At 40.3% G+C, this 26,151-nt stretch overlaps 1 protein-coding gene across 4 annotated transcripts in view; it reads left to right on the forward strand.

Moving 5' to 3' along the window:
• The first annotated feature begins 5,817 nt into the window (after positions 1-5,817).
• The window catches only part of LOC122232668 (cell wall protein DAN4-like), a 28,658-nt gene continuing 8,324 nt past the window's right edge, over positions 5,818-26,151 (forward strand). Inside the window, exons 1-6 of one of the 4 annotated variants that reach the window (XM_042962620.1) lie at positions 5,818-6,010; positions 12,086-12,169; positions 18,454-18,532; positions 19,338-19,535; positions 23,519-23,819; positions 23,979-24,106. In XM_042962620.1, the coding sequence (XP_042818554.1) occupies positions 24,014-24,106 (93 nt within the window). In that variant the 5' untranslated portion in view covers positions 5,818-6,010; positions 12,086-12,169; positions 18,454-18,532; ... (1 more) ...; positions 23,519-23,819; positions 23,979-24,013. Of the gene's footprint in view, positions 6,011-12,081; positions 12,170-14,843; positions 15,018-18,453; positions 18,533-19,013; positions 19,119-19,337; positions 19,536-23,518; positions 23,820-23,978; positions 24,107-26,151 lie in introns of those variants that run through there. The other 3 variants (XM_042962619.1, XM_042962621.1, XM_042962622.1) reach the window with 3 other exon arrangements.

Raw genomic sequence — 26,151 nt, forward strand, 5'->3', positions numbered from 1 at the left:
AATTCTGCCTCCCACCGAATGCCACCTTGTTCGGACGGCCTCACTGACAGTCCTGCAGAACGTGTGTTCTGATCGTAGCCTTTGGCACAGGAAGGCCTGCTTCTGCAGCCCTCTCGGCAGGATCTGCATGGTGCTTTCAGTCACACGCAGCTTGAAGTTTGTAGTTTAGGTCAAATGAAATATTTTCAAAGCTCGGTATGTATTCCCCAAACAGCAATAAATCACTCAGAAAGTTATGTGCTCATTTGCACATGGCTTCAAATTACTGATTTAGCCAGCTGAGGGCACGCATTATGGTTTTTCAGCATATGATTTTTTTATTTCTGGTGTTCTGATCATCCAGTAATTAGTGGATACAGATGAAATTACAAGCTGCTGCCATTGCCTCAAATGGTCAGGTTTTCAGGATGCCAAGTCCCAGCTCCTCTGGAGTTGACATAAATATTATGGAAGCAAAAAATTATAGTCATTTGCAGGGAAATCATGTGTTTAATTGCCAAGCGAAGCAGAGGAAAAATAGCAGAAGCACGCATCATGTATCAGTTAATGTGAACGCATTATTGCATGTTGCAAAGGGGTCTAAAAGGACTTTTCAATAGCAAAATGAAAACAAAACTATTCTAAAAAATGCCATCTGTGAAGCCTCCAGATATATCTGACTGGCTCATTTCCTTTCAAAAATAGTCCCTGCATTCCAAAAGCTGTTAATAATGAATGGAAATAACCACGGAATAAAAATGGACCATGGCTGATGGAGCGGGACTTCACGTAAGGAGTTGCTGTGGAAATAAACATGGGGAGGAATATTCTGCAGACACCTTTTGTGCAGATATTTCAATGTTTGCTGTAGGTGGCACTTTAACACAGCATAAGACTCCTCAGATCTTACACACAGGTAGATTATTTAACAATTAATATCAAACTCAGAATTTTATTTTCAAAAATTTACTTCTAAATAAATATTATTTACTAAAACATTTATTGATTCCCCCCCTCCTATTTCCCCCTTTTATATTTGGTGGACTTATCATTATGGGAAAGATAATTGATAATCATGTAAAGTTTTATAGGAGGCCAAAAATTAACTTGGAAATACTGTTATTATATTTCTGTATTGGATAGACAACCAATGAGCACAGAAAACTTAATCTAATAATATGTAATGTGTTGTATTCCCCTTTTTAAAAAATTACTAAATCCAGGAGCACCTGGGTGGCTCAGTCGGTTAAGCATCCGTCTCACAGTTGTGAGAGATTGAGCCCCACGTTAGGCTCTGAGCTAGGCATGGAGCCTGCTTAGGATTCTCTCTCTCTCTCTCTCTCTCTCTCTCTCTCTCTCTCTCTCTCCCTCCCTCCCTCCCTCCCCCTCTCCCCCTCCCCCCCCCACCTCCTTCTCTGTCTTCCCTCCCTCTACCCCTTCTCTGCTTGCTTGTGTGTTCGCTCTCTCTAAAAAAAAATTACTAAATTGAATACTTCATCTATTATGCTAAAAGGAAAGATAAAGCTCTTACAGGTTCTATCTCTGCTGAGTGATCAGCATAGTATAGAGGGCAAGGTCACAGACTCTGGAGTCAGATTTTCTGGTTTCAATTTCTGTTCTGCCATTTACACTTGTCCAAGTTCACATGTTGATAATACTTATATATACACCCTAGTGTCTTCGTCTATAAAATAGAGGTAACACCAGTACCCACCTTGTAGGTGTTGGGAATTACATGCATGGAGCCCTTAGTCTGTTCCCTGACATATATGAAGTGCTCAAGAAATATAAGTTCTCACTATTATTTAAATAGCAGCTGCAAATACTAGCACATAGCCAGAGGCTAAGAGATGCTATTTTTTGTTGTATAATGATTTTTAGGTAAGGTGATAAAAAGAGCTGCTGTATTCTGAGATTCTACTACTGTTTCTGAGTCCCTTATTTTATCTTATATAAGCACCACAAGAAATGTAGGATAGGATGTAGGTATTTTCATCCCATTTTATAGATGAGGAAATTAATGTTATTAAGGCTATCAATCATTCATGCCTTTTGAAGTTAGAGAGGGAGGGAGCCAAACTATAAGAGACTCTTAATAACTGAGAATAAACTGAAGGGTTGATGGGGGGTGGCAGGGAGGGGAAAGTGGGTGATGGGCATTGAGGATGGCACCTGTTGGGATGAGCACTGGGCGTTGTATGAAAACCAATTTGACAATAAATTTCATATAAAAAATCATGCCTTTTGAAACAAAGTAAGAACTAGTGTTTATTGAGTGATGGCTATGTGCCAGGCACTGTTCAAGCAGTTTAAATTATACTCTTTCTCTGTCAGTCCTCACAGTAATTTAGGAGGTAAGTATCAATATCTTAATATCAGTATTTGCATGTGAAGGAACATAGGCTCAGGGAGAATGAGGGACTTGTACAAAAACACATAACTAAAAGGTGGCAGAAGTAGGATTTTATTCCATCAGTTTGACTTCAGAATCCTTGTTCTCAATTAATATGTTGAGAGAAAAAACAAAGGATTCACAGCCATGTAAAAAAGAGTTGGTTACAATAAAAAAATAAGATGAATAAATGACAGAAAAGTGGGCAAAGTATGTAAACAGACGGTTTACACTGGAAGAAATAACAAATGGCCAATATCCATATGATACTGCTATTACCAGTTTCTCTAAAAAAGACACACACATTTAAATTACAGTGAGATATGTTTTTTCACCTACCAGATTTGCAAAATGTGAAAAGATTAATATCATTGTTGACACAAACTCAATAGAGGTCAGTTTGGTAGAACCCATTAAAAATGGGACTGCACATACCCTTCAATCTAGCAATTCAACTTAATAGAAATCTACTCTAAAGAAATAGTCACACAAATATATATGGATATTTGTACAAAGATGTTCATTGTATCATTATTCGTAACAGTGAAGAATCCAAAACAACCGAAGTGAATGCCTTCATAAATTATCATTTTTCCATACTGTTGAATACTATATATCCACTCAAATACAGGAGTGAAATAGATCTAGATGAAATGTTATACTATAAAGAAGTCTGCAACATTCCATGCATAGTAAAAACCACGTTGCATTGTGTTATATATTTAGTATAATTAAAATTTGGGAGGGAAAATCAATTCATTTACTTTCTATATATTTATGTTCCTAGAAAAAAATCCTGGAATAAAATACATAAAATATTAACATAGTTATGTATGAGGAGTATTCATGAAAATTTGTGATGAGAGAAAGATTTTAATTTTACTTTAATGCTTTGGTATTATTTAAATACATGATAATGTGCATGCCCCATTATAACATAGATAGTGAAGTAAAAGTATGATGTAAAAATAAAGTAAAAACTAAAAAGGGAAGTAAGAACTATACCAAATGTAGATAGCTTGAAATGGCAGAACTGTAATTCAAACCAAGTCCTGTGTGACTCAGGAGTTGGTGTTCTCCACTTATGTCATTATTCAGGAAAACGCGGAGCATTACTGAACACCACTACTGCTTTTCTGTATATTATATGTCGTTATACATAATTTGTTTTCCTAGAGACTCACATATTACAGCTTGTCAAGAAGGAGATAAAACTTTGTTTTCCACCATATTTTCAATTCTAGGTTCATATGAGATTTTGACCATGCAATGGAGTCGGACAGGGTAACTCTTTTAAGTGAGGGCTGAAACAATTCTCCTTTCTGATGTGCACTCAGGTAATGACAAGTTTATTGATCTTTACTGAGTACTTACCTATACTTTGCCTCAATTTATGAATTAGATAATTGAGGTAATAATTCTCACTGTGACTTCCTCACAAAGATAGAACTAAAAATGGAAGCGGCAGCCAAGACTTAAAGGTGAAGCGAAATGGATGTTATGGGGTGAATTCTGTCCTCCCTCAATATGTATGTTGAAGTCAGTACCTCAGAATATGATCTTATTTGGAACTAGGGTTGTTGCAGGTGCAATTCGTTAAGATAAAGTCATACTGGTATAGGGTGAGCCTCTCTAATCCATTATGACTGATGCCCTTATACAAAGGGGATATTTGCATGCGCGCGTGCACGCCCACACGCACACACACCAGCATGTGAAGATGGAAGCCGAGACTAGGTGATGCCAACCTAAGGAAAACCAAGGATTGCCAGCACACAACTGGAAGCTAGGAGAGGGGCATGGAACAGTTTTTTCCTCACATCACTAAGAAGGAACAAGCCCTGCCAACACGTTGATCTCAAAGAAACTCCCAGCCTCAAGAACTGTAAGACAATACATTTCTCTTGTTTCAGCCACTCAGTTTGTAGTACTTTGTCATGGCAGTCCTGCAAAAAGGTACATTGGATTTCAAAGTAAGTTGTGGGAAAGGCGCCCGGGTGGCTCAGTGGGTTGAGCGTCAACTCTTGATTTCAGCTCCGGACATGATCCCAGGATTGTGGGATGGAGCCCTGTGTCTGGCTCCGCACTAAGCGTGGAGCCTGCTTAAGAGTATCTCCCTCTCTCTCTCTGCCCCTCTCTTCTGTCACACGCTCTCTCCCTCTCTCTCTCTCTCTCTCTCTCTCTAAATATGAAACACAAACAAACAAAAAAACAAAGTAAGTTGTGAGAGAAATCAAGCAGAGTGGAGATTCGTTTACTGGATCCAGTGGGTGGTATAGGTTGAGATGTCCCAGGAATGTGGGTGGCGGAATGTGGGCAGAGCCCATGCTGATTGTCACAGAGGGAAGGTGTCAGGTTCCATTACGTGCCAGCTTAAGAAGCGTGAAGCCATTCTGTAGCAGTGTCGGTCAAGAATTCTTTGCCCTCCTTGCGTTGCCTTCTCCCAGACGGGTGGAAAAAGAGAGAAACAGCTGACCCCATTCTACCTCCACGCTGCCGCCCTCCTCTTCAGCCAACCTTGTCTGGGGGTGAGAAAAGGATTTAACTTTGCATCACATTTAGAGTTTGTATCACAAGTATCCTGATTTCTGAATTGCAACAGTATTTGGCAAGTGAACTTAATTCTGGGACAACTTATTAATTACTTAAAAGTAATAAAAAGTCTTTAAGACTGCTTGAACTGTCACATAGGGGCAGAGAAAGGACTATGTTCCTCCCAAGAAATGTCAAAAGGCAGAGGGAAACAAAATGAGGTTATGATACGATTATATCCCACAAGTTGTGCTTATTCAAATACTAATTATCTCAATATACAGATACTTTGAAATGAATATCCTTTGGGGGCGCCTGGGTGGCTCAGTGGGTTGAGCGGCCGACTTTGGCTCAGGTCATGATCTCACGGATCACGGGTTCGAGCCCCGCATTGGCTCTGTGCTGGCAGCTCGGAGCCTGGAGCCTGCTTCCGATTCTGTGTCTCCCTCTCTCTCTGCCCCTCCCCTGCTTGCTCTCTGTCTCTCTCCCTTAAAAATAATAAACATTAAAAAAATGAATATCCTTTAGTAATTTTAGATATTAGGATGAATTATTATCAATGTGATTACAGTTCTAATTCAAGTCCAAAAATTGTTAATTGCTTACTCTTCAGCTTTTTTTAGAATTTTCCATGAATAATATAAATATTTTGGGGGTGGCTTATACTTGGGCATCTATTATATGTTTAAGCTTTTCAAACTTAAACTTTACCTTCCGTGCTTTGTGTACATTTGAAGTAGTATTTAATCTTGAGACAGAGAGAAAATGACATTTTAAATCTTTTCTTTGGAGGTAGTGGGGAAGGAGGTTGAGTCCCCAAATAGCATGGAGTCTAAGGAGGTAAAAACCAGCAGATCTGTTTTGTAGGGGTGTATGCAGTGTATGGGATGATGTCTGGTCCACTTAATCTGCTCACTTAATCCATACCTGTTTAGATCCTTTGTGACAATTGATATCCAATTAAATGCAGCTCTTTGCACATACAAACCTATAAATTCCAGTGTAAAATGACAAATGCTAGAGTTTCTTTCCACATATTCAGGACCTGAGCATGGACAAGAAATACAGAGAAAGTTCCTTGGGTATGAAACAAGCAAAAGACTGCCAGTAAGTTTTTGAAGAAATATTTAAATCTTTTATGTACATATGATAGTCTGCTATTTTTGTTTTTAATTGCATTCTCTTCTCTTGCTGTTTCTGTTTTTCTTTCCACTTAAGCAACAATTCATTACTAGTACAAATGTGGTAGAATAAAATTTATTATACAGTTTTTCCCCCCACACAAATGGGTAGCAGAGAGAGAGTCACAAAAACCCTTTCGAAGTGGTCATAAGTGCTAATTGCAGATTGTTTTAATGTTGCCATAGCTCACCTAAGGATATAGTACATTAAATCTTAAAATAATAAAGAGCGTATGGCTGTATTTTACAAAACACCTTTAGAAATATTTTAAAGATCTTAAACATTAAATATTAATGGGTGAAGTAAAATTATTGATTATCTGATGGAATAAAATTGTGTAGTGTTAACAGGTACAGGGTTTGCAATCTTACATGTCTGGTGTAAATCCAGGATTATCACTCATTCATCATGTAGAGAAGTACCTCAAATTTCTGGAAGGAAACCCTAGTTTCCTTATCTGTCACCATTTGGTAATAAAACCTCTTCAATGCATTGTTATGAAAACAAATTAAACAATGTACACAAGATGTTTATGAGGCATGTAATAGGTACTCAATAAGTGATAACTATATTAGTAATGTGTCCTAGCTAAACAGAAAAAGATGGAGGTCTCCACAGACTGAGTACTCTAAACACGGTTATATGTAAATTGAAAAAAAAAACTTAAGCCAGTTGTACTGTAATCCAACCTTCTCATGTAAATACATCCATGTATAAAACCTTTAAAATTCCTGCCTTTTTTTTTTTTTTTTTAATCTCTTTTCCTTGTTAGGTATATAGACTCATGTTAGAACTTGGCGTGTGAAGTTGGCCCCTAATTAGCCCTGTGGAATCGTACAGGCACAGCTCATCTTACTGTGCTCATCTTATACTTTGCAGATCTTTCATTTTTTACAAAGTGAAGGTTTGTGGCAACCTTAGGTTACACAAGTCTTTAGGCACCATTTGTCCATCAGCATTTGCTTATTTGCAGCTCTGTGTCACATTTTGGGAATTCTCATGACTGTTCAAACTTTTCATTATTATTATATTTGTTACGGTGATCTGTGATCAGTGATCTTTGATGTTACCATTCTAATTATTTTGAGGGGCACGTGGGTGGCTCCGTTGGCTAAGCCTCCAACTCTTGATCTTGGCTCAGGTCACGATCTCACAGTTCATGAGATCAAGCCTGGCATTGAGCCCTGCATTAGGCTCCGTGCTGACAGCGTGGAGCCTGCTTTGGGTTCTCTCCTCTCTCTGCCCCTCTCCCACACCCCCTCTCTTTCTCGCTCGCGCTCTCAAAAGAAATAAACACTTTAAAAAATCGTTTTGGGGTACCACAGATGGCACCATATGACAGGAAACTTAATCTATAAATGTCGTGTGTGTTCTGACTGCTCTACCACGAGACCCTTCCCCCTTGTCTGTCTGTCCCCTCGGGCCTCCCTATTCCCTGGGACACAACAATATTGAAATTAGGCCAGTGAATAACCCTACACTGGCCTCCAAGTGTTCAAGTGAAAGACGGGTCACATAGCTCTCCCTTTAAATCAAAAGCTGGCAGTGATTCACCTTAGTGAGGAAGGCAGGTTGCAAGCCAAGATAGACCAAAAGCTAGGCTTCTTGCACCAAACAGCCAAGTTGTCAATGCAGAGAAAAAGTTCTCGAAGGAAATTAAAGTGCTACTCCAAAGAACAGATGGATGATAAGAAAGTGAAACAGCCTTAAAGCCGATATGGAGAAAGTTCTCTTGATCTGGATAGAAGATCAAATCAACCACAACGTTCCCTAAATCAAAGCCTAATCCAGAGGAAGGCCCTAACTGCCTTCCATCCTGTGAAGGCTGAGAGGGGTGAGGAAGCTGCAGGAGAGTTGCTCCAGAGGTTGGTACATGAGGCTTATGGAGAGAAGCCATGTCCATAATAGCAAAGTGCAAGATGAAGCAGGTGTTGACCTAGAAGCCATAGCAAATTATCCAGAAGATCCGGCTAAGATCATTAGTGAAGGTGGCTACACCAAATAATAATCCTCAAAACAAGGATTGTTATCCACATTTTACTGATAAAGCCCCAGCCTAAGATACACAGAAATTCCCAAGTAAGGTGTTGCAGAGCAGGGAGTCGGGAGTTCTTTCTTGTCCAGCAAGAGAGCAGACACAGAATTGAATATGACAGAGACTGATGTCCAGGAGGAGACAAGAGCCATGGGCAGCGGCTTTAGCTCCGTATTTATTGAGCTCACAAAATGTTACCCACCTGGTGAACGTGGGGAAAACAAGATCTTACACACGTGAACGCGGAGAAAACAGTTACACGGTAATCATTAACTGGTGTAAGAAGCAAAGGGTCTGGGGGCAAGTGGAGTGTGTGATCAAGGTACGGTGTCGCCAGATGGAAAGTAATTTCCTGCAGGTGATGTAACAAGTTACTCGTGATCCCGTTACAATATCGCGCTAGCTAACCTCCGGCGCTTTCGCCCCCTGGTTTCTGCCCTAAGCTTTTTTTCTAACCCATTTATGTAAGAAGAACCTATTTTCCCACAGCAAGATAAGGAGAAATCCACACCTACACACATTATAGTGAAACTATCAAAATTCAAGAGGGAATTAAGAAAGAATCTTAAAAGCAGCCAGAGAAAAAAGATAGCAAAATAATGACATTAAAGACAAACTAAAAGTGAGAGCATTGGTCACCCACATTTGCTTGTGAAAGCAAATACTAAAGGATTTTCCTTCAGGCAGAAGGAAAGTGATCTCAGAGGAAAAGTTTGAGTCCAGGAAAGGATGAAAAACGAAGAGCCTGGTAAATATACAGCAAATGTAAATAAACATTGATTGTACAAAGCAATAATATATAAAATAAAGCATATTTTAAAAATATAGAAAATAATATATAAACAATGATATACAATGGGATTAAGAAATACCTCCAACAAGACAGAATTGAAATACCAGGAAACAATAGTGTATATGTCAGAAGAGGGAGAAAGAAAACAAATGGATTCTAATATTCTTGCCTTTTTTTATATAGAAGGGTAAGGGTTTCAATATGCTTAGATTGTGACAAGTTGTGAATTCTAGGATAAATATAAACGTTTCACACTTGTGGAGACTAAAAAGTGGAGTAATAGAACTTGTTTAGACTTGCGTATGCCTAAGTAACACTACAAAAAAGACCCAAGGAAATAATTACTATAAACACCAGAATAGCTGTTGCCTCCAGGCAGGAGGCAGTCCTCGAGGTCTGGAAGGGGTGCAGAGGGTTTCTGGAATACTGGTAAATTTTCACATCTCAACTTGGAATGCTGCTGAGGTGGCTATTAATTCTATCATCAGTTAATACATACATGTATATTTAATGCAGTTTTATGCATGCATGCTATATATTTTTAAACAACTTATTAGTTAATTTTTAAAAGTTTTAATGAAAAACCGAACAAGTAAACCCGAGGTGGACATATGCAGATACCAGGAACATTCCTGAGGTAACAATAGGCAAGAAAATATATTAAGGTAGTTGAAAACAAAGTTATCTACATTTAGCAACAAGTCTTTGCTGAATGCCTATAGTTTGCTGGGTGTTTTCCTAGGACCTGAGAGGCATTAGTAAACAAAACCAACAAATACCCTTGACCTGTGGATTCTGAATGGGGGTGTGTGGGGGGGGAGGGGGAGGACAGACTGTAAACAGCAGGCATAAAAAATGCTAAATCACATTTTTCCTGTTTTCTGTGACAATCACTGAATATAAGAGGGAAATGAGGTTTTGGGGGTGATAGTGGGGTTTGTGGGGTCCAGAGCCGATGGCCAAGAAAGAATTCTTAAAGACATCTTTGGTGTGGAAAGGTGATTTTATTAAAGCAGGGGGACAGGACCTGCAGGAAGAGCTGCCCAGGGACCATGAGAGGAGACTGGTTATATACTATGGGTTGGAGGGGGTAAAGTCCAGGGGAAGTTTTCAGTGAGATTTCCATATGCTAAAGAAGATTCCCTGGATCCTGGAGGCCTAGCTGTTGTCAAGCTAAGGTTGTTTTCCCTCTAGCAAATCATCAGCATTGAGACATAGGGAGTTCCTGGAATAACAAGTTTTGCTCTGCTAGCCTCAAGGATGTGTCAATGGGCTGCAGGTTCTAAGGAAATTGAGTTCTGTCTGCCATTTCATTCTGCCTTTGTTCCCCACATCACTATGGAGGGGTGATGTTGGGACTCCAGGAAAGAGTCTATAGGTTTCTATAGATTAGGCTATTGATAAGATCACCTTTTTCTTGTGATTTACTAAGATATTTGTACATAGATGGAGACTCAGGTCCTGCAGGACTATGAGCTCTATCAGTTAACCATTTGTTTTCCCCCTTTCCTTTCTTCTTGGGCAGCCAGGAGTGCCCAAGGAATATCACACATATCCCACCCAGTGGTGGGGTAGGGGTGGGAGGATGTTTGCGGCCCCTCCGCTTGCTTTATGCTCCCTCGTCAGGAAAGCATACAGTTTTTTAATAGTTCAGTCACTACTAGGCCGATTGTGAACTGAGGCAGACTTGTTTTCAGTGCATTTGTGCTGAGGGAGCGTAAGAAGAGGATACCCAGAAAGCACTCCCCCTACCCCTCCCACACTCCCACTCAGAAACTGCAGGTCAGGGATCTCTGTTGGTTTTGTTTATTACTACATCTGGGGCGGGGGGGGGGGGGCGGGGGGCGGGCGGGATATGTGTGATGGTCCTCAGGCTCTTGTGGCTGCCCAGGAACAAAGGAAAGGGAAAAACAAATGGTTAACTGATACGAGATCACAGTCTTGCAGGACCGGGAGTCTCCAGCACTTTACAAATATCTAACAGCTTGATCTCCAGAAACCTAGAGACTCAGTTTCCTGGAGCCCCAACCTCCCCCACCAAAGTGATGTGAGGAACAAAGGCAAGAAGGAGATGGCAGGCAAAATTGTATTTCTTTATAACCTGGCAGCCCACTGCCAAATACTTGGGGCAAATACAGAGTATAACACATCTCTGGGAACCCCCAGCTGTTCTAATATTAATCCCTTACTTGGGGGAAGACAACCTTAGCTTGACAATAGCAAGGCCTCAGGTCTGTACTGAGTCCTCTTTAGCATATGAAAGTCATTTTGGAGCCTCCCTTTTGTCTCTATTCCAACTCCATAGTTTATAACCTTTCTTTACAACCCCAGTGCAGCTGTTTCTGCCTGCTGGTCCTGCCCCTGTGCTTTAATAAAATTACCTTTTAAAAAAAATATTTTTTTTAATGTTTATTTTTGAGAGAGACAGAGCATGAGTAGCGGAGGGGCAGAGAGAGAGGCAGACACAGAATCCAAAGCAGGCTCCAGGCTCTGAGCTGTCAGCACAGAGCCCAATGCAGGGCTCGAACCCATGAACCATGAGATCATGACCTGAGCTGAAGTCAAACGCTTAACCGACTGAGCCACCCAGGCGCCCCTGAAATCATCTTTTTGCACCAAAGACCTCTCAAGAATTCTTTCTTGGCTGTCATCTCAGGCCCGCTCCACTCCAAAACCCCATCATTTTGAGAGAAATAATTCATACCTACCAGTTAGGTATATGGTCAGAATCATAGAGAATTATATCTGTGTAATAATCACTTATTTAAAATACATAATTCTACGATTGGTGTAAAGTTTATGACAAAAAAGCATTGTAATAAGAGCAAGTATCAACCATAACCTCTGATTTCTGAAAATGACTTCGGAATTTTATCTCAGAAAGAACTTGGCAATAAAACAAAGGATGTGTGATCAGAAACTGAAAAAATCGCCAGTAAAAAGTTTTGATTCTCTTTAGCAGGAAGCAATTCTGAGCTGTAGCAGAAAAGAAGTGTTGTTATTAACACAGAAAACAAAGGAGAAAATGTTCCAGTGGAACAGAAACTACATTTCATGTATGTTTAGGAGGATATCAGACTTACGGTGTGTGTCCCTACTTGGACTGCTAGGGTTTGGGTCCCCTGGGTCCCCTGGTGTCCCCTGGAGCAGAATGTGGACTTGTGTCTTCCAGGCTTCCTGAGCACATCAGCCTTCGAAAGCAGATCACAGCTGAAAGCCTGTCCTGGAGCTCTCATCCAGCAAATTGTTGAAAGAGGTAATTCAGACAAAGCAAGATTTCCTCCATGTAGCTTACTAGAATGAGAACAATTTAGGGGACAGGAAGCCAGAGCAGCGAGGCAGAAAATAGAGCATGTTCGTAATTCCAGATCCAAAGGAAGACCAAAAATTCAACTCCAGCTTTTAGAACCTACCTGCCCACTTGAGACAAAGCCTATTCATTCATTTTAAATCACATTCTCCCATTATTTGTGCTGTGTTCAAATACCTCTGTGTGCCGGAAATAGCTCTGGGTGATTTGTAGAAGTTGCATTTAGAACATGCTGGAAATAAATTACAGTCTATCAGACAACCAAATATGTACTTACTGAGGATGTGCTAGAGACTTAAGATTTTATGGCTTTAACACCAATTGTTTTTTATGAGTATGAAAGCTCTATAATTTTAACTTTTGCCTTAAACACAAAATAAGAAAATAGTCATTAATTAGAGCTTTTTGATATAAACCTTAAGAGAAAATCTGATTCAGAAAATAAGATGTTCTTAAAAGTCTGGACAAGTTTTATCTCTTTTCATTTTGATTAAATTTGTTTGGTGAATGGAAATGACTAATGAAGGAGAAATTCTTGCTACAGCTAAATGCTGAACAAAACAGGCTGATATTCATAACTGGCAAGAATTGCTTGGCAGATTCACAATCGATTCCAATTACATTGATTTTCCTTTTTCAAAAAAAAATATTGAACAAGGAAGAGACTTACAAACTCATTAATTTGAGGAATGAAAACAGTTACTGAATTTGGTTTTAGGGGTTTGAAATGCAAGATTCTGAAATTCACTCATGAATGTGGTACAAAATAGTTTGTTTAAATCAGTTATAATTGGGACAGAATCCTTTTTCTCAAACCTGTATTTATTTAGGTGAAAAACTGCAAACAGTATAACCATGATGCATGAATTTGGTTGTTCTTCTGTGGGTGATTTTAGATGTAAGCCTCAGTGGAGGAATGTTTGCTTCCTCCCCCGCTCCCCCAACCTTCCATTCCACACTCCTGTTAAAAAGACTCAATGGTGAGAAATTTCTATTTTACTTAATTCCAAAGTGCAGATTGAAGATGGGGACAGAGGGGCCAGACTTCTGAAGCTGAGAAAAGCATTTCTCAGTCCCTGTGAATCTGTGGAACTGGTGGCTTCAGGTCCATGCTTGCTTAAGTCTTGACATGTTCTTACAATTACCATGGTGAATTTGGAGTTGTAAATTTCCAAACTTAAAAAAAAATCCCGAGTTAAAACACTGTATCCAAAATTGGGGCGCTTGGGTGGCTCATTTGGGTAAGCATCCAACTTCAGCTCAGGTCATGATCTCATGGTTCATGAGTTTGAGCCCCCTTCAGGCTCTGTGCCCACAGCTCAGAGCCTGGAGCCTGCTTCAGATTCTGTGTCCCTCTGTCTCTGTCCCTCTCCTGCTCGCGCTCTCTCTCTCTCTCTCTCTCTCTCTCAAAAATAAATAAACATTAAAAGAATTAAAAAGTTGCCCTAACGCTTCTGGTATTCACAGCAACTAAGATTCTAGCTGTGTATCTAGATCCAGCAAACTGCTTTAGAGATTTCAGAAAAATAACTCCTCTCTCGAAACAAAGCTTAACTTTGTTAAAAAGGTCTGTTTGGCCTTTGTCTCCCTGAGAGCCTTCATCTCTTATTTGGTCAGATTAAGTGAAGAGAGACTGGTGAAGGCACTCTCCAGTCCAGTTCTCACTCTCCCATGCACCTTGAAATCACCTGGCAATTTAACATGCACGGACTCCCTGAGTACCACCTCCAGAGACACTCATGTAACTGGGGTGGGGTGCCACCCCAACAGCTGAAGTTTTCAAAGCTCTTCAGGTGGGTCTAATATGCAGCCAAGGATGAGATCTACTGCTGGCTTGCAAGCAGCAATGCATTCTATAGTATTTCTAAGGTGTATTATAAAGTTATTATATGTTATGAAGTTGTATTCTAAAGTTGTATAGTATTTCTAAGGTTGACAAGTTGAGTTCCAAAGATACAGAAAAAGTGGTGCTCAAGTGTCATTTTGATCCCTTCTTGGGCTCACAGGTTTTCTAGGACCATTTTAAGACCTTCTTACCCAAGGGCATTCGTGCTTTTGGAGTTCCCACCCCACCTCGTATCAAACATATTAAAATGCAGCCACGTCTCACATTAACTATAATTGATACGTGATTACATGAGTCATATTGTGCTAATTGTGAGTATATCAATTTTTAAGTGTTGGTTTAAACTGTTGAAGTCATTTAGGGCCTTTGGGACCAGGTCTCAAACATTATTATAGACTCTTGCAATTTCTTGGCATTGTTGGCTAACAGAGTCTAAGCCTTTAGCACAGCAGTCTCCAGGATGAGTGGAGAACAAAGAAATGACTCTTGTTTACTTGCACCGCCTGGAGGCAGCATAATGAATACGCACCCTGAATCTTTGAGCGAGTTCCTGACTCAATCTCAGATGTTGTGCACATTCAGAGCCCCAGCTAGGTAAGCTGTCAGGCTTAGCTGGAAGGAAATACGCGTGAAGATCTGAGCCTTGTTGCCAGCTCACTTGCAGAGTCAGGCTTAGCTGGTAGGAAATATGCATGAAGAGATGAGCCTTGCCGTCGCCAGCTCACTTGCAGACAAGAGTTCTTTGCTGCAAAGCCGGCCTGGCAGCTACTTACAGAGCTCTGTAACATGTCTGAGCCGGAATAGTAACTGTCTCCCATTGACTGCCAGCCAGTGATGACAGAAGAGCTTCCAATGGAATAGTTGCAAGACACATCTCCCAGCTGCTGGCCCTGGCCACTTGGCCAGGGCAGAGCACTGGCCAAAAGAGCAGAGTCTGAGGATATAGAGGTATGGACGGATTCCTCTGCCTGGGTCCTTGCTTGCTTTGACTCCCACCCTTAATTTTGTTGGGACCGAGTAGTAATTCAGAAAGCGGCACTTAGGTAAGGAGTTGGGGGTGTCCAGAGAGCATGTATGAAACCAAAGCCTCACAAACTAGGATAGATTTCCTAATTCCACTATCAGTGAGGCTGTTGGGAGTGAGATTGGTTTTTTTCATGCTGTTATATAGCTCAGTTCCCATGATTTTTTTCCCTTTCAATCCTGTACCTGATCATCACTTTAACGTACTTTCTCATCAGGTAAATATGCTGGAGAATAGACAGTTTACTAAAGAAGAAACCCCCAGTGTTAATAAGTATATAAAGAGATATTCAAGGTCATGATTAATCAGAGAAAAAAAAGCAAATGAAAACAATACAAACAGTTACAACAATATTAAGAGGTATAAACAATATAAAGAGATATAAAGAGTTATACCAGAGATCCCCAGCCCCGGCTGTGCATTAGAATCACCTGGAAAGATTTTTAAAAACCCAACACCGAGGCTCTACCCTAAGAGATTCAAATCTAAACTGTGTGGGTAGGGCTTGAGCTTTGGTTTTATTTAAAAGTCCCCGAGGTACTTCTCCCGGTATTGCTTAGCCCAAATGAAAGGCCTGGTGCAGTGGCAAAAAGTACAAAGCTGGGTAAATACTGGCAGGGTGGCATTGATTCTAGAGAGACTCTGGCACTAGTTGACCAAATTAAGGACATACTTATCTGTGCCTCAGCAATTCTGCTTCTAGGTGTGTGTGTGTGTGTGTGTGTGTGTATCTCAAATAAATTTTTCCTTGTGTCTATCAAGGGACTTAGAGGGGGTGTTGATTGCAACATTATTTGTAGCGAGCAGAAGCTGGAGACAACTTGGATAGTCACCTGGGAGGGGGGATGGCTCCATGGGGTGTCTGCACAAACAGCAGGTCGATTAATGTATGGAGCACACTATCATTGGGTCTTAGAAGCATAGCAAAAACAGCAAGAATTTAAACAATCTTTCTCATTTTGCAAAAACATTCATAAAAACACATTAAAATCTATAAGGTGGAAGCGAATGGGAGCAAGTTGTGGAGATAAAAGTGAATGGGGGTGCCTGGCTGGCATCTGACTCTTGATTTTGGCTCAGGTCATGATCTCACACTTCGTGAGTTCAAGCCCCACATGGGGCTCTGTGCTGACAGCACGGAGCCTGCTTGGGATTCTCTGTCTCTCTCCCTCTCTCTCTGCCCCTTCCTGCTCTCATTGTCTCTGTCTCTCTGAAAATAAATAAACTTAAAAAAAATTTTAAAAATGAAAAAAGGGAAGAGCCATGCAGGAACCAGTAACGATACTGTGCTATGAAATGAGGAGTAGGAGTCACGCAACCCTCCACATCTGTATTAAAAGGAAAGAAATAAAATAAATAAGTGGGGATGGCAGTGAGTAGCGAGAAGAGCAAATGGAGTGAGAAAGGAGCAGACGAGGAGATTGGACCTCAGGTTTGAGGCTAAATGCAGGAGGCACACTTAGAAGGGGACAAAAAGGAGGAGCCCACAGTTCAAGTCAGAGTTCCTTTGTGCAGAACTGAAAACTGACCGAGACTCTAAGGTGGAATTCAGGTGGAAGGAGACTCAAAGAAGCTCAGGCTTTGGGGGAAGTCTCCATAGGTGGCCCTTCACCGATGGGTCACTTTTATCTTTTTTTTTTTTATATATATATTTTTATTTATTTATTTATTTATTTATTTATTTATTTATTTATTTTTTAATATATGAAATTTACTGTCAAATTGGTTTCCATACAACACCCAATGCTCATCCCAAAAGGTGCCCTCCTCAATACCCATCACCCACCCTGCCCTCCCTCCCACCCCCCATCAACCCTCAGTTTGTTCTCAGTTTTTAACGGTCTCATATGCTTTGGCTCTCTCCCACTCTAACCTCTTTTTTTTTTTCCTTCGATGGGTCACTTTTAAATAGGTAGAAGAGGAAGGATATCCCAGGCAGTGCAGAGGAACAACACGAGGGAAGGAACTCAAGTAGGACTAAGAAGAGAGTGGTCCCCATGCACTGAGGAGATGGCTTGACTTGGATGAAAGACACTTGTTACAGGAGAGAGGTCATGAGAAACACACCTGAGCAGAAGAGAAGGGATCGCTGGGCTTTGGAGGCCAGACAGGAGGAGGGAGAACCCAGTCCATCAGGAAATAGGAAACTGTTGATGAAGGGCAGACCAAGAAGTCTGAGTAGGAAGCAATATATTCCCTGCATGGAACATGGAGAAACTGTCAGCAGGGAGGCTGTGGGGGCTGCTGCAGGGAACCCAGAGCGAGGGAAATCTTGAGCTAGGGTGCCGGCAGGGGTGGTGGCAGGGAAGGGCCATTTTATTTTATTTTATTTATTTAAAAAAATTATTTTTAACGTTTATTTTTGAGACAGAGAGAGACAGAGCATGAACGGGGGAGGGGCAGAGAGAGAGGGAGACACAGAATTGGAAGCAGGCTCCAGGCTCGGAGCCGTCGGCCCAGAGCCCAACGCAGGGCTCGAACTCACGGACTGCGAGATGGTGACCTGAGCCGAAGTCGGACGCTCAACCGACTGAGCCACCCAGGCACCCCAGGGAAGGGCCATTTTATAGGATTTGGTGAATTGGCTAGATTTAAAGGATTATTAAAATTGTTGCCAACGTTTCAGGAATTTGGGACATTGCTTTAATATGAAAATAATTACGGTTTTAAAACATGAGGCAGCATCGTATAGTGGCTAAAAGTTAGATTCCAAAGCGAAACTTCTTGTGTATATATTTTGGCTTTACTGCTTCCTAGCTTCCACCTCGACCAGTTGTTTATCCTACCTGTGCCTCAGAAATGCTGCCTTGGGGCCCCTGCGTGGTTCAGTCAGTTAAGCATCCAACTCTTGTCACGATCTCACAGTTTGTGAGATCGAGGCCCACATAGGGCTCCGTGCTGAGAGTGAGGAACCTGCTTGTGATTCTCTCCCTCCCTTTCTGTCTCTCAAAGTAAATAAATAAACTTAAAAAAAAAAGTGCTGCTTGGTCTGTAAAATTGGGAAACTATTAGTATTGCTTTGAGAATTAAATGAACTAATGTTTATAGAGTGCTTAGAACATTTGCTTGGGACTAAGTAAATACTATTTAAAAGCGTTTGTTAAATATAAGTAAAAGACTCTTTTCCTAGGTTTGGGATACCGAAGTCTTTTCTTCCTACTTAACAAATGGTGCTGGAGGGCTTCCATTGTGGGAAGATGTTGGTCTCTGAGCATCATGGGTTAGGGTAATGGCTTCCTGGTCTCCATTTTGGATTTAGGGCCTGGCAGCCACTAAGAGACCATCTTATTTCTAGGGCCTACAGCCCTAACACCTAAACCTGTGGGAGTTCTTACATCCTCGATTTTCTTCTCTCCACAGCTCCTCCTTTAATCCCTGGAGCAAGCTCTTTTTGTGTGGCTGACATGGATTTTATGGCAAACACACCCACCTGGAGAAAGTGAGCAGCCTTGCCCCTTGAGACACAGGCTCTAAGTCACGAGCAGGGACTAGAAGGCTCTAGATGCCCCAGCCTGTGTGGACTTTGGGTGAGGCAGCACCTGGTGCTCAGGAGAGAAGGGAAGAAGTGACTTGAGGTCATTTCGCACTATGCTTGGTGAGGGACTTTCAAACTAGACACGTCGTTTAAACCTGAATTGTTACAGTCAAAAATGGAAGCGAGGAAAAAAAAAATTTCTCTATTACATTTCCTGGCTTTGTGGATGCCAGGTGTTTACACTTTCTCCTTCAGTTTACTAATTTTTGTAGCTAAGAGATAAGGATGAAAAGCGAACTCTCTCCACTCTTCCTTTCCCAGAGGATCTCAAATCTTGAAAAGGAAGAGAGATGCGCAGATAATTAGTCACAAACACTGATACCAGAGCCATTTAGAGGCAGGACTGGAGGCGACAGAGAAGCAGAGGGCAGGGGACACTCCTCCTGAGACCCCGTGGAGGCACTGTGCCTCAGTCAAGCTGGGGGTGGAAAGAAGAGGAGGTTTGCCGAGAGGAAACGTGGGGCCCAGGCACTCACAGCACGAATGATTAGTATGTCCATTGTGAAGTGGGGGTCAGTGCCCATCCCAATTTTCAGTAGTGCCCCAGATCTGATAACCAAATTATGACACTAGAGTTTACAAGTTTAAGTCCTCTCTCTATGGCTCATTCTGTAGGCCTGAGATCTTCCTGGGTCTCCCCTTGTTTCCCCTGGTTCCCCAATATAGCTGGAAACCTTGTCTTTTTCTTTTTTAGTTCTCATCTCTAAAGACTGGAGTCTCATCTCTCCAGGTGCTAGAATCCTGCTTACCTGTAGGCAAATCATGACATAGATGGCAACGAATGCTCAAACTCCTGATCCTTCTCCAATTGAATTGCACCTGTTGAGAAGTCCTGATATTTTTGTTTGGATTCTCTCATGCTGATCATTTGCCTGAACCCCAGACAGAGAGGCAGTCTGCAGAGCTAGTAAGTCGTAACTTCTGCCCAGGAATTTCTAAATCTTTGATATTTTGGGTGTAAATCCCACCATCCTCTCACAAGTATTAGCACCACTCCTTTCTTGCTGCCAATGAACAACTGTGCTGCCTTCATATATTCTGAGGGATGTCACCAGAGTCTCTGGTCATATTTTTATATCTGTTGGAGATTAAGTTTCTAAGTATCTTTCCCTCTCCTCCGTCCCCCCAATTTTTTTCAGCATCTAATGTGACATAGTGAATATAGCAAGTATTTAATAACCATTTCTTGGGTGGATGAATGGGAGCCACAAACTTATCTCAGGGCTCATCAGGAAAATGGGGTAATGATACTTAATTCAGGAGGATATTAGGAGGATTAGATAAGATCAGTGTGATATGCACTAGGAGAGGTGCCCCTTCACAAGAAATGTTAATAATATTAATGACCAGATGTGGCTGAATTGGAAGCCACCTAGGTGTGGAGTAGTGGCCATTTAGTGTCCCCAGTGACATGGATGAAATGTTTATTTCTTTACCACTCATCAGTATCTGAGCTACCCTCCTCAGCCTTCTCTTGATGTGAAGGAAAAATAACCCCTGAATTTCTTTGAGTTGTTTCCTGCTGGGCGGGGCAGGAGAGGAAGCTTCTTGAACATATGCAGATAGTTTTTAGTTTGTTCATTTTCCCACTTTGATCATTTTTTTTTTTTTTTGCAGTCTTAGCATCGGTTTGATTTTGACTTGATGCTTGAAAATTTCTTTTATAATACTATTTTGAATAATTATCAAGTTAAAATTAATAGGAAATTAAAATCTAAATACTGTACTGAATGAAGTCTTTTATTTTTTCAACGTTTTTATTTTTTTATTTTTTGGGACAGAGAGAGACAGAGCATGAACGGGGGAGGGACAGAGAGAGAGGGAGACACAGAATCGGAAACAGGCTCCGAGCCATCAGCCCAGAGCCTGACGCGGGGCTCGAACTCACGGACCGTGAGATCGTGACCTGGCTGAAGTCGGACGCTTAACCGACTGCGCCACCCAGGTGCCCCTGAATGAAGTCTTTTAAATGTGGTATCTGTTTGGTTATCATTTTGGCCATTCAGCACCTAATGAACTATAATCATGACCTGGCCTAAAAAAAATTATTAAGATGAGAGAGCTGGAGCCATCATATTGGTCGTCATCACACTGAGAAACTGAAGCAGAAATACGAAAGTATTTTGATTAGTATCAAATTGTAGTGACATTTCAGTCATGGAAGTGTCTGAAGTGGGTAACTTGATCAATACATTAATTTTGCTGTGAGCCTAAAGACTTGAGCATGGTTCATTTTATAACAGATGGTGTTTAACAGGCTCTGCATTCTTTGGGCTAAAACAATTTACTGGTTGTTAAAGGACTGTAGACCACTCTCAATTGATATAGATAGACCTCCACATTCTTTTGGCTTAAAATTCTGCAAACATCAAAGAGCTTCAGTAGGAGATGCTCAGCATACCAGGGAGAGTTACCTGTGTTTCTCTGCACGTTGTAATCACCCAGGTGCACTCTACTCTGGCACTGGTCTAAGCTGTAGTAAAAGAACACAATGTGTTCTTTGGAAATAGAGAAAGTTTGAATTTTATACTGAAAACCTGTACCCAATAAGCTTGTTATTCATTCTTACTTTGGCTTTTGCAACTGTTAATTAACGATAGTGAAGGTAGAACCTTGATACTGTTTTGTCAGTGACTTCTTGATATGTAATGTGGAATTTTATCTGCTTAATGTTTATAGAACTCCACTGAACTATCTAAATATGTGTGTCTTAGTACCACAATGCCACACTAGCTTAAAATTTTTTTATGTTTGTTTACTTTTGAAACAGAGAGAGAGAGAGAGAACACGCATGAGTGGGGGAGGGGGCAGAGAGAGAGAAAGATAACAAAATCTGAAGCAGGCTCCAGGATCTGAGCTGTCAGCACAGACAGTGGGGCTCAAACTCATGGACCATGAGATCATGACCTGAGCCAAAGTTGGACGCTTAACTGAGCCATCCAGGCATCCCAAGCCACACTAGCTTTGTTAAAAACTCAAGTAACATATGTGTTTTATTCAACTGAAGTATGTGTTCACTAGAGATATTAAATTTATTTTTAAATTCATTGGCTTATTGAGTGGTTATGTTTAGTACTAGTGAATCTTCTCATTCACATGGATTCCTTATAGCTAAGTGACCACATGTCCTACTTTGCATGGAACAGTGTTGTCTCTGTTCAGTTAAATTATTGATATTGCTTCCTTTTGCTCTCAAAAGTATTTTGGTTTGGAGTGTTAAATTATACGAGCACTCTAAGTGTACAGTCTCAGAAGCCACTGTTTCACTGGCTTGGGTTCAGCATGGAGGTATAAAGCACTGTCTCCCACTCCTTCTTAGAACAAAACCATCCCCTAGATTTTCCACACCTTTTATATTCTGCAGATTCCAGGGCCATTTTACTTTGCTTCTGTGGATTCCATGGAAACTTATAGCTAAAGGAAGCATTTATAAGAGACCTTTAGAAATTATCAAAAAAGTGTTTTAATACATAATATATGTTTTACTATATTCCAGGAGGGCAAGAATTTTGAGTCTTTTATTCGCCATTGAACACTCAGCACATGACAGATGCTTGGGTATAGTAGGGACTCAGTAGTGATTGTTGAATGAATAAGCAATTGAAACTCACCCCTTTTTTAATTTAAGAAAACTGAGGTTTCTTCACACACATGCTTTTCTTCCTAAAGATATGAAGATACCCCATGATCACCTTGGGATCATTGTTTAGTAAATTACTTTTCAAACATTGTTTGATAAGGATTACTTGACATTTGGCCAGAAAGTCAGACTCCCAGATCCTGTCCCTGAAAATCTTGTTTAGTCAGTCTTAGATGGTTCTGGGTCTAGAACAGGCATCCCTTCTAGGATCCTTTCCAACTCCAGGTCTTTGAAATGTTCGTTTTACTTGTTTTCAAAAAGACATTTGCTTGACTTCCTGGGAGGCTGTCCATCTTTCTACGAAGTTCCTGTTAATAAGCTAGTTATGGAGGGGTTATCAGACCAAAAGGAAACCAGGTGGCACCACGCAGATGGTTGCATCATTTTCCCTCTCTGGACACAAATCTCCTCACCTTTAGAATGACATGGCTGGGGGTCCCTGGGTGGCTCAGTTGGTCGGGTGTCTGACTCTTGATCTTGGCTCAGGTCATGATCTCATGGTTCGTGGGTTTGAGCCCCACATTGGTCTCTGTGCTGATAGCACAGAGCCTGCTTGAGATTCTCTCTCTCTCCCCCTTTCTCTGCCCCTCCCCACTCTCTTTCTCTCTCTCAAAATAAATAAGTTTTTAAAAATATTTTAAAAAATGATAAGGCTGAACTTACAAGATCTCTCAGACCTCTTGCTGCTCTATTATTGAGTAATTGTTATCTTTAAACCTGACATAATCTGTCAGATAAAAAGTGCTATGTGAGACATTTCAACAACAAAAAAATGAGTACTTTGTTGCTTTGTTTACAAGAAATTTTCTATGGATTAGTTACTACTGGAGTTATTTGTAGATTTTTAGTTTTTTTAAGCACTATTCTTCACAAACAACTTTCTGTACCAATTTTATTTGGGATTCTGTGGATACGTGTGTTGGGAACTGATTGATAACTTTGCATTTGAGGTTAAAAATTACTGATCTCTTGCCAGTTGTGTTTTAGATCTTGCCAAAGATACTTCTACAATAAGAAAACAAGTCCTTTACGTTTGAGTATAATTTGTAAAAGTTAGAAGAGCCTGTTACTAAATTATAAGCAGAATCAGAAGTAATCTTCTAGGTAAACTATGCCAGATAGTTCCCACAGAAGGGAAGAGAAGGGACCCCGTTGAAAACATTTACAGAGATTTGTTCATCAGATTAACTATATTCAATTAGGGTTTAAGGAAGTATAAACCAAGTTGGATTGATTTTTTTTTTTCCCAGAAGCAGAGAGAATGGATTGGAAAAATTCAGAGCTCGGGAGAGACCTGTGAAGGTCAAGACTTGAAGAGCAGTGGGTCCTGAGTGCCTAAAAGTTGCTGCCAATAAGAGGAGAAAGACGTTCACTTCTTGTTAGTAAAGAAACAATGGCACCATTCACTTATTTCAGAGTTCTGTCTGGAGCTGTTCGTGAAGTCAGAAGGAAGAGTTCTGTGAAAGATACGATAGAAGAGAGAATTGTATGGTTGCTCTTTCTACTAGATGGGCTGCCTGGTGGAGTAGAACCGAGAGCGTAATTATACAGGTGGATTTTCTTGCATTCTTACGTAATTGCTTAACACCCCACTTCTTCCTTTAAGGTGGATCCCTTATAAAGAAGAAGGATTTGTTATTTAGTCTAATCCACACTGGCAGTGATGTCTCATAGTGGATTTAATATTAATCAACTTAATTATTTCTCAAGGTTGCAGGTATAAAGGGCAGTGAACAGGCAGAAAAATGTTTCTGGTAGCTTGTGACACTGGCAGTTCAAGAATGGACAGAAAACATGGGAAATACATTGTGAATGTCGAACATTCTGAAAACCAGCCGGTGAGTATTGTGGCATCACTGTGATGTGTTCTGATGGCCCAGAGTCTTGTTTCCAATCTGTGTACATCTCTAATATTTCTTTATTACAACATGGTTCTTCCCAAAGTGGAATTCTTACAAGTTTTACATGGGAGCCAATTTTTAGCCATATTGTTACTGCTTAGAAAATAAAACATTTCTGCGTATCAGTACATACATGCTTGAGAAATTTATTTTAATATTTATTAATCTAGGATATTGGCAATTTGGGGGTAACAATTTAATACCCTATTTACATAATCCCTGCAGTTATCATAATTCAAGCATAAGCCAACAAATCTGCATTTGATTGCATTAACGAGTTATATTTGTTAAATGTGGCATATAGATTTTTGTGTTAACTGCCTAAATTTTTAGTGTCATGTATAGATTTGCCATAGCTCAAAGATTTCTATGTGTCTGAATGTCAGTGGTAATCCTATGAGTGAAGTCTAAGCCTGAGCTGCAAACTATCTAGTAAATCTTTCAGATTGGCCTCTTCAATTACTTATGAATTTCTTTTTTTGGTAAAGAACTATATTCAGATGAAATATTTAGAATTCAATTGTATACAATATTATTTGACTATTATTTATGTTTTTAGAAGAAATGGTTCCATACTGTGTGTTTTATGACTGCCTTTTATGTGACTGTGCATGTCTGTAGAGACCTTGATAATGGGAACTGCCGTGGAAATGTGCTGAGTGAGATCAGTACAAGTTTGAACGGGCAGTTACATTTTGTGAGGAATAGCATTTTTGTCCCCATGCCCTAACAAGGAAATTACAAGGCAAAGAAATTGTTCTCTTGATTCTAGGTCAGCACTTCCACCCCCTGAAGATGTTCTTCATGGTCCTTCTAGCCTTGCAACTCTCTCCCTGTGTCTTCATAGTGTCAAGATACTCAGATAAGAAGGTCCTTGGGGTGCCTGGGGGGCTTAGTCGGTTAAGCCACCTTAACTTGATTTCAGCTCAGGTCATGATCTCATGGTTTGTGGGATCGAGCCTGACATGAGACTCTGTGCAGACAAAGGGGAGCTGGTTTGGGAGTCTCTCTCTGTCCCTTCACCCACTCTTGTGTGCTTGTGCACACTCTCTCAAAATAAATAAATAAACTAAAAAAAAAAGTCCAATGTTTTTATCTGGAAGCTTGATTGTTTCACTTGCACATTTAGGTTTATGATCCACTTAAAATTCATTTTATATATGGCAGGAAGTAGGATTAAACATTTTTTTCAATATGGAGATTTTTTTTTCTGTACAGATAATTGTAAAAATCATCCTGTCTCTACTGAATTGATGCTTTTTTGGTAAATCAAGTGATTTATATTTGTGGGTGTGTTTTAGGACTCTAGTCTGTTCCATTTCTCTATTTGTTCTTGTACTACTACTACACTCTCTTTATTATTCTAGCTTTATAGCCTTGAAATTTTGTGGTACTTAAACATTGCTCTTCGAGTTATCTTGGCTATTCAAGGTCCTTTGCATTTCTATATAAATTTTTAGAATCCACTTATTGATTTTTACTAAAATACTTTTGCAGTTTTGACTGGGAGATTATTGAATCTTCATTTTAATTTGTGAGACTTTATATCTTAATATCTAAATTCTTCGAATCCATGAACATGGTTTATTTTATCTTTTATATTGGTGTTCTTTAATTTTTGTTGGCAATCATTTGAGATTTTAATGTAGAGATTAAGTATTTTTCTTTTTAGATGTATTTCTAGATGTTTTTGTGTTGTTTTAATTTTTTTTAAATGTTTGTTTATTTTTGAGACAGAGGGAGACAGAGTGCGAGTGGGGGAGGGGCAGAGAGAGAGGGAGACACAGAATCTGAAACAGGCTCCAGGCTCGAGCCGTCAGCACAGAGACCGACGGGGGGCTCGAACCCACTAACCGTGAGATCATGACGCTTAACCAACTGAGCCACCCAGGTGCCCCGATTTTTGTGTTGTTTTAAATGGTACATTAAATTCCATTTCAAATGTTTTCTTGCTATTTTACAGAAATCCAAATGATTTTTGT

This window comes from Panthera tigris, chromosome D3 (assembly GCF_018350195.1).
Source record: "Panthera tigris isolate Pti1 chromosome D3, P.tigris_Pti1_mat1.1, whole genome shotgun sequence".
Classification (NCBI taxonomy): Eukaryota; Metazoa; Chordata; class Mammalia; order Carnivora; family Felidae; genus Panthera; species Panthera tigris.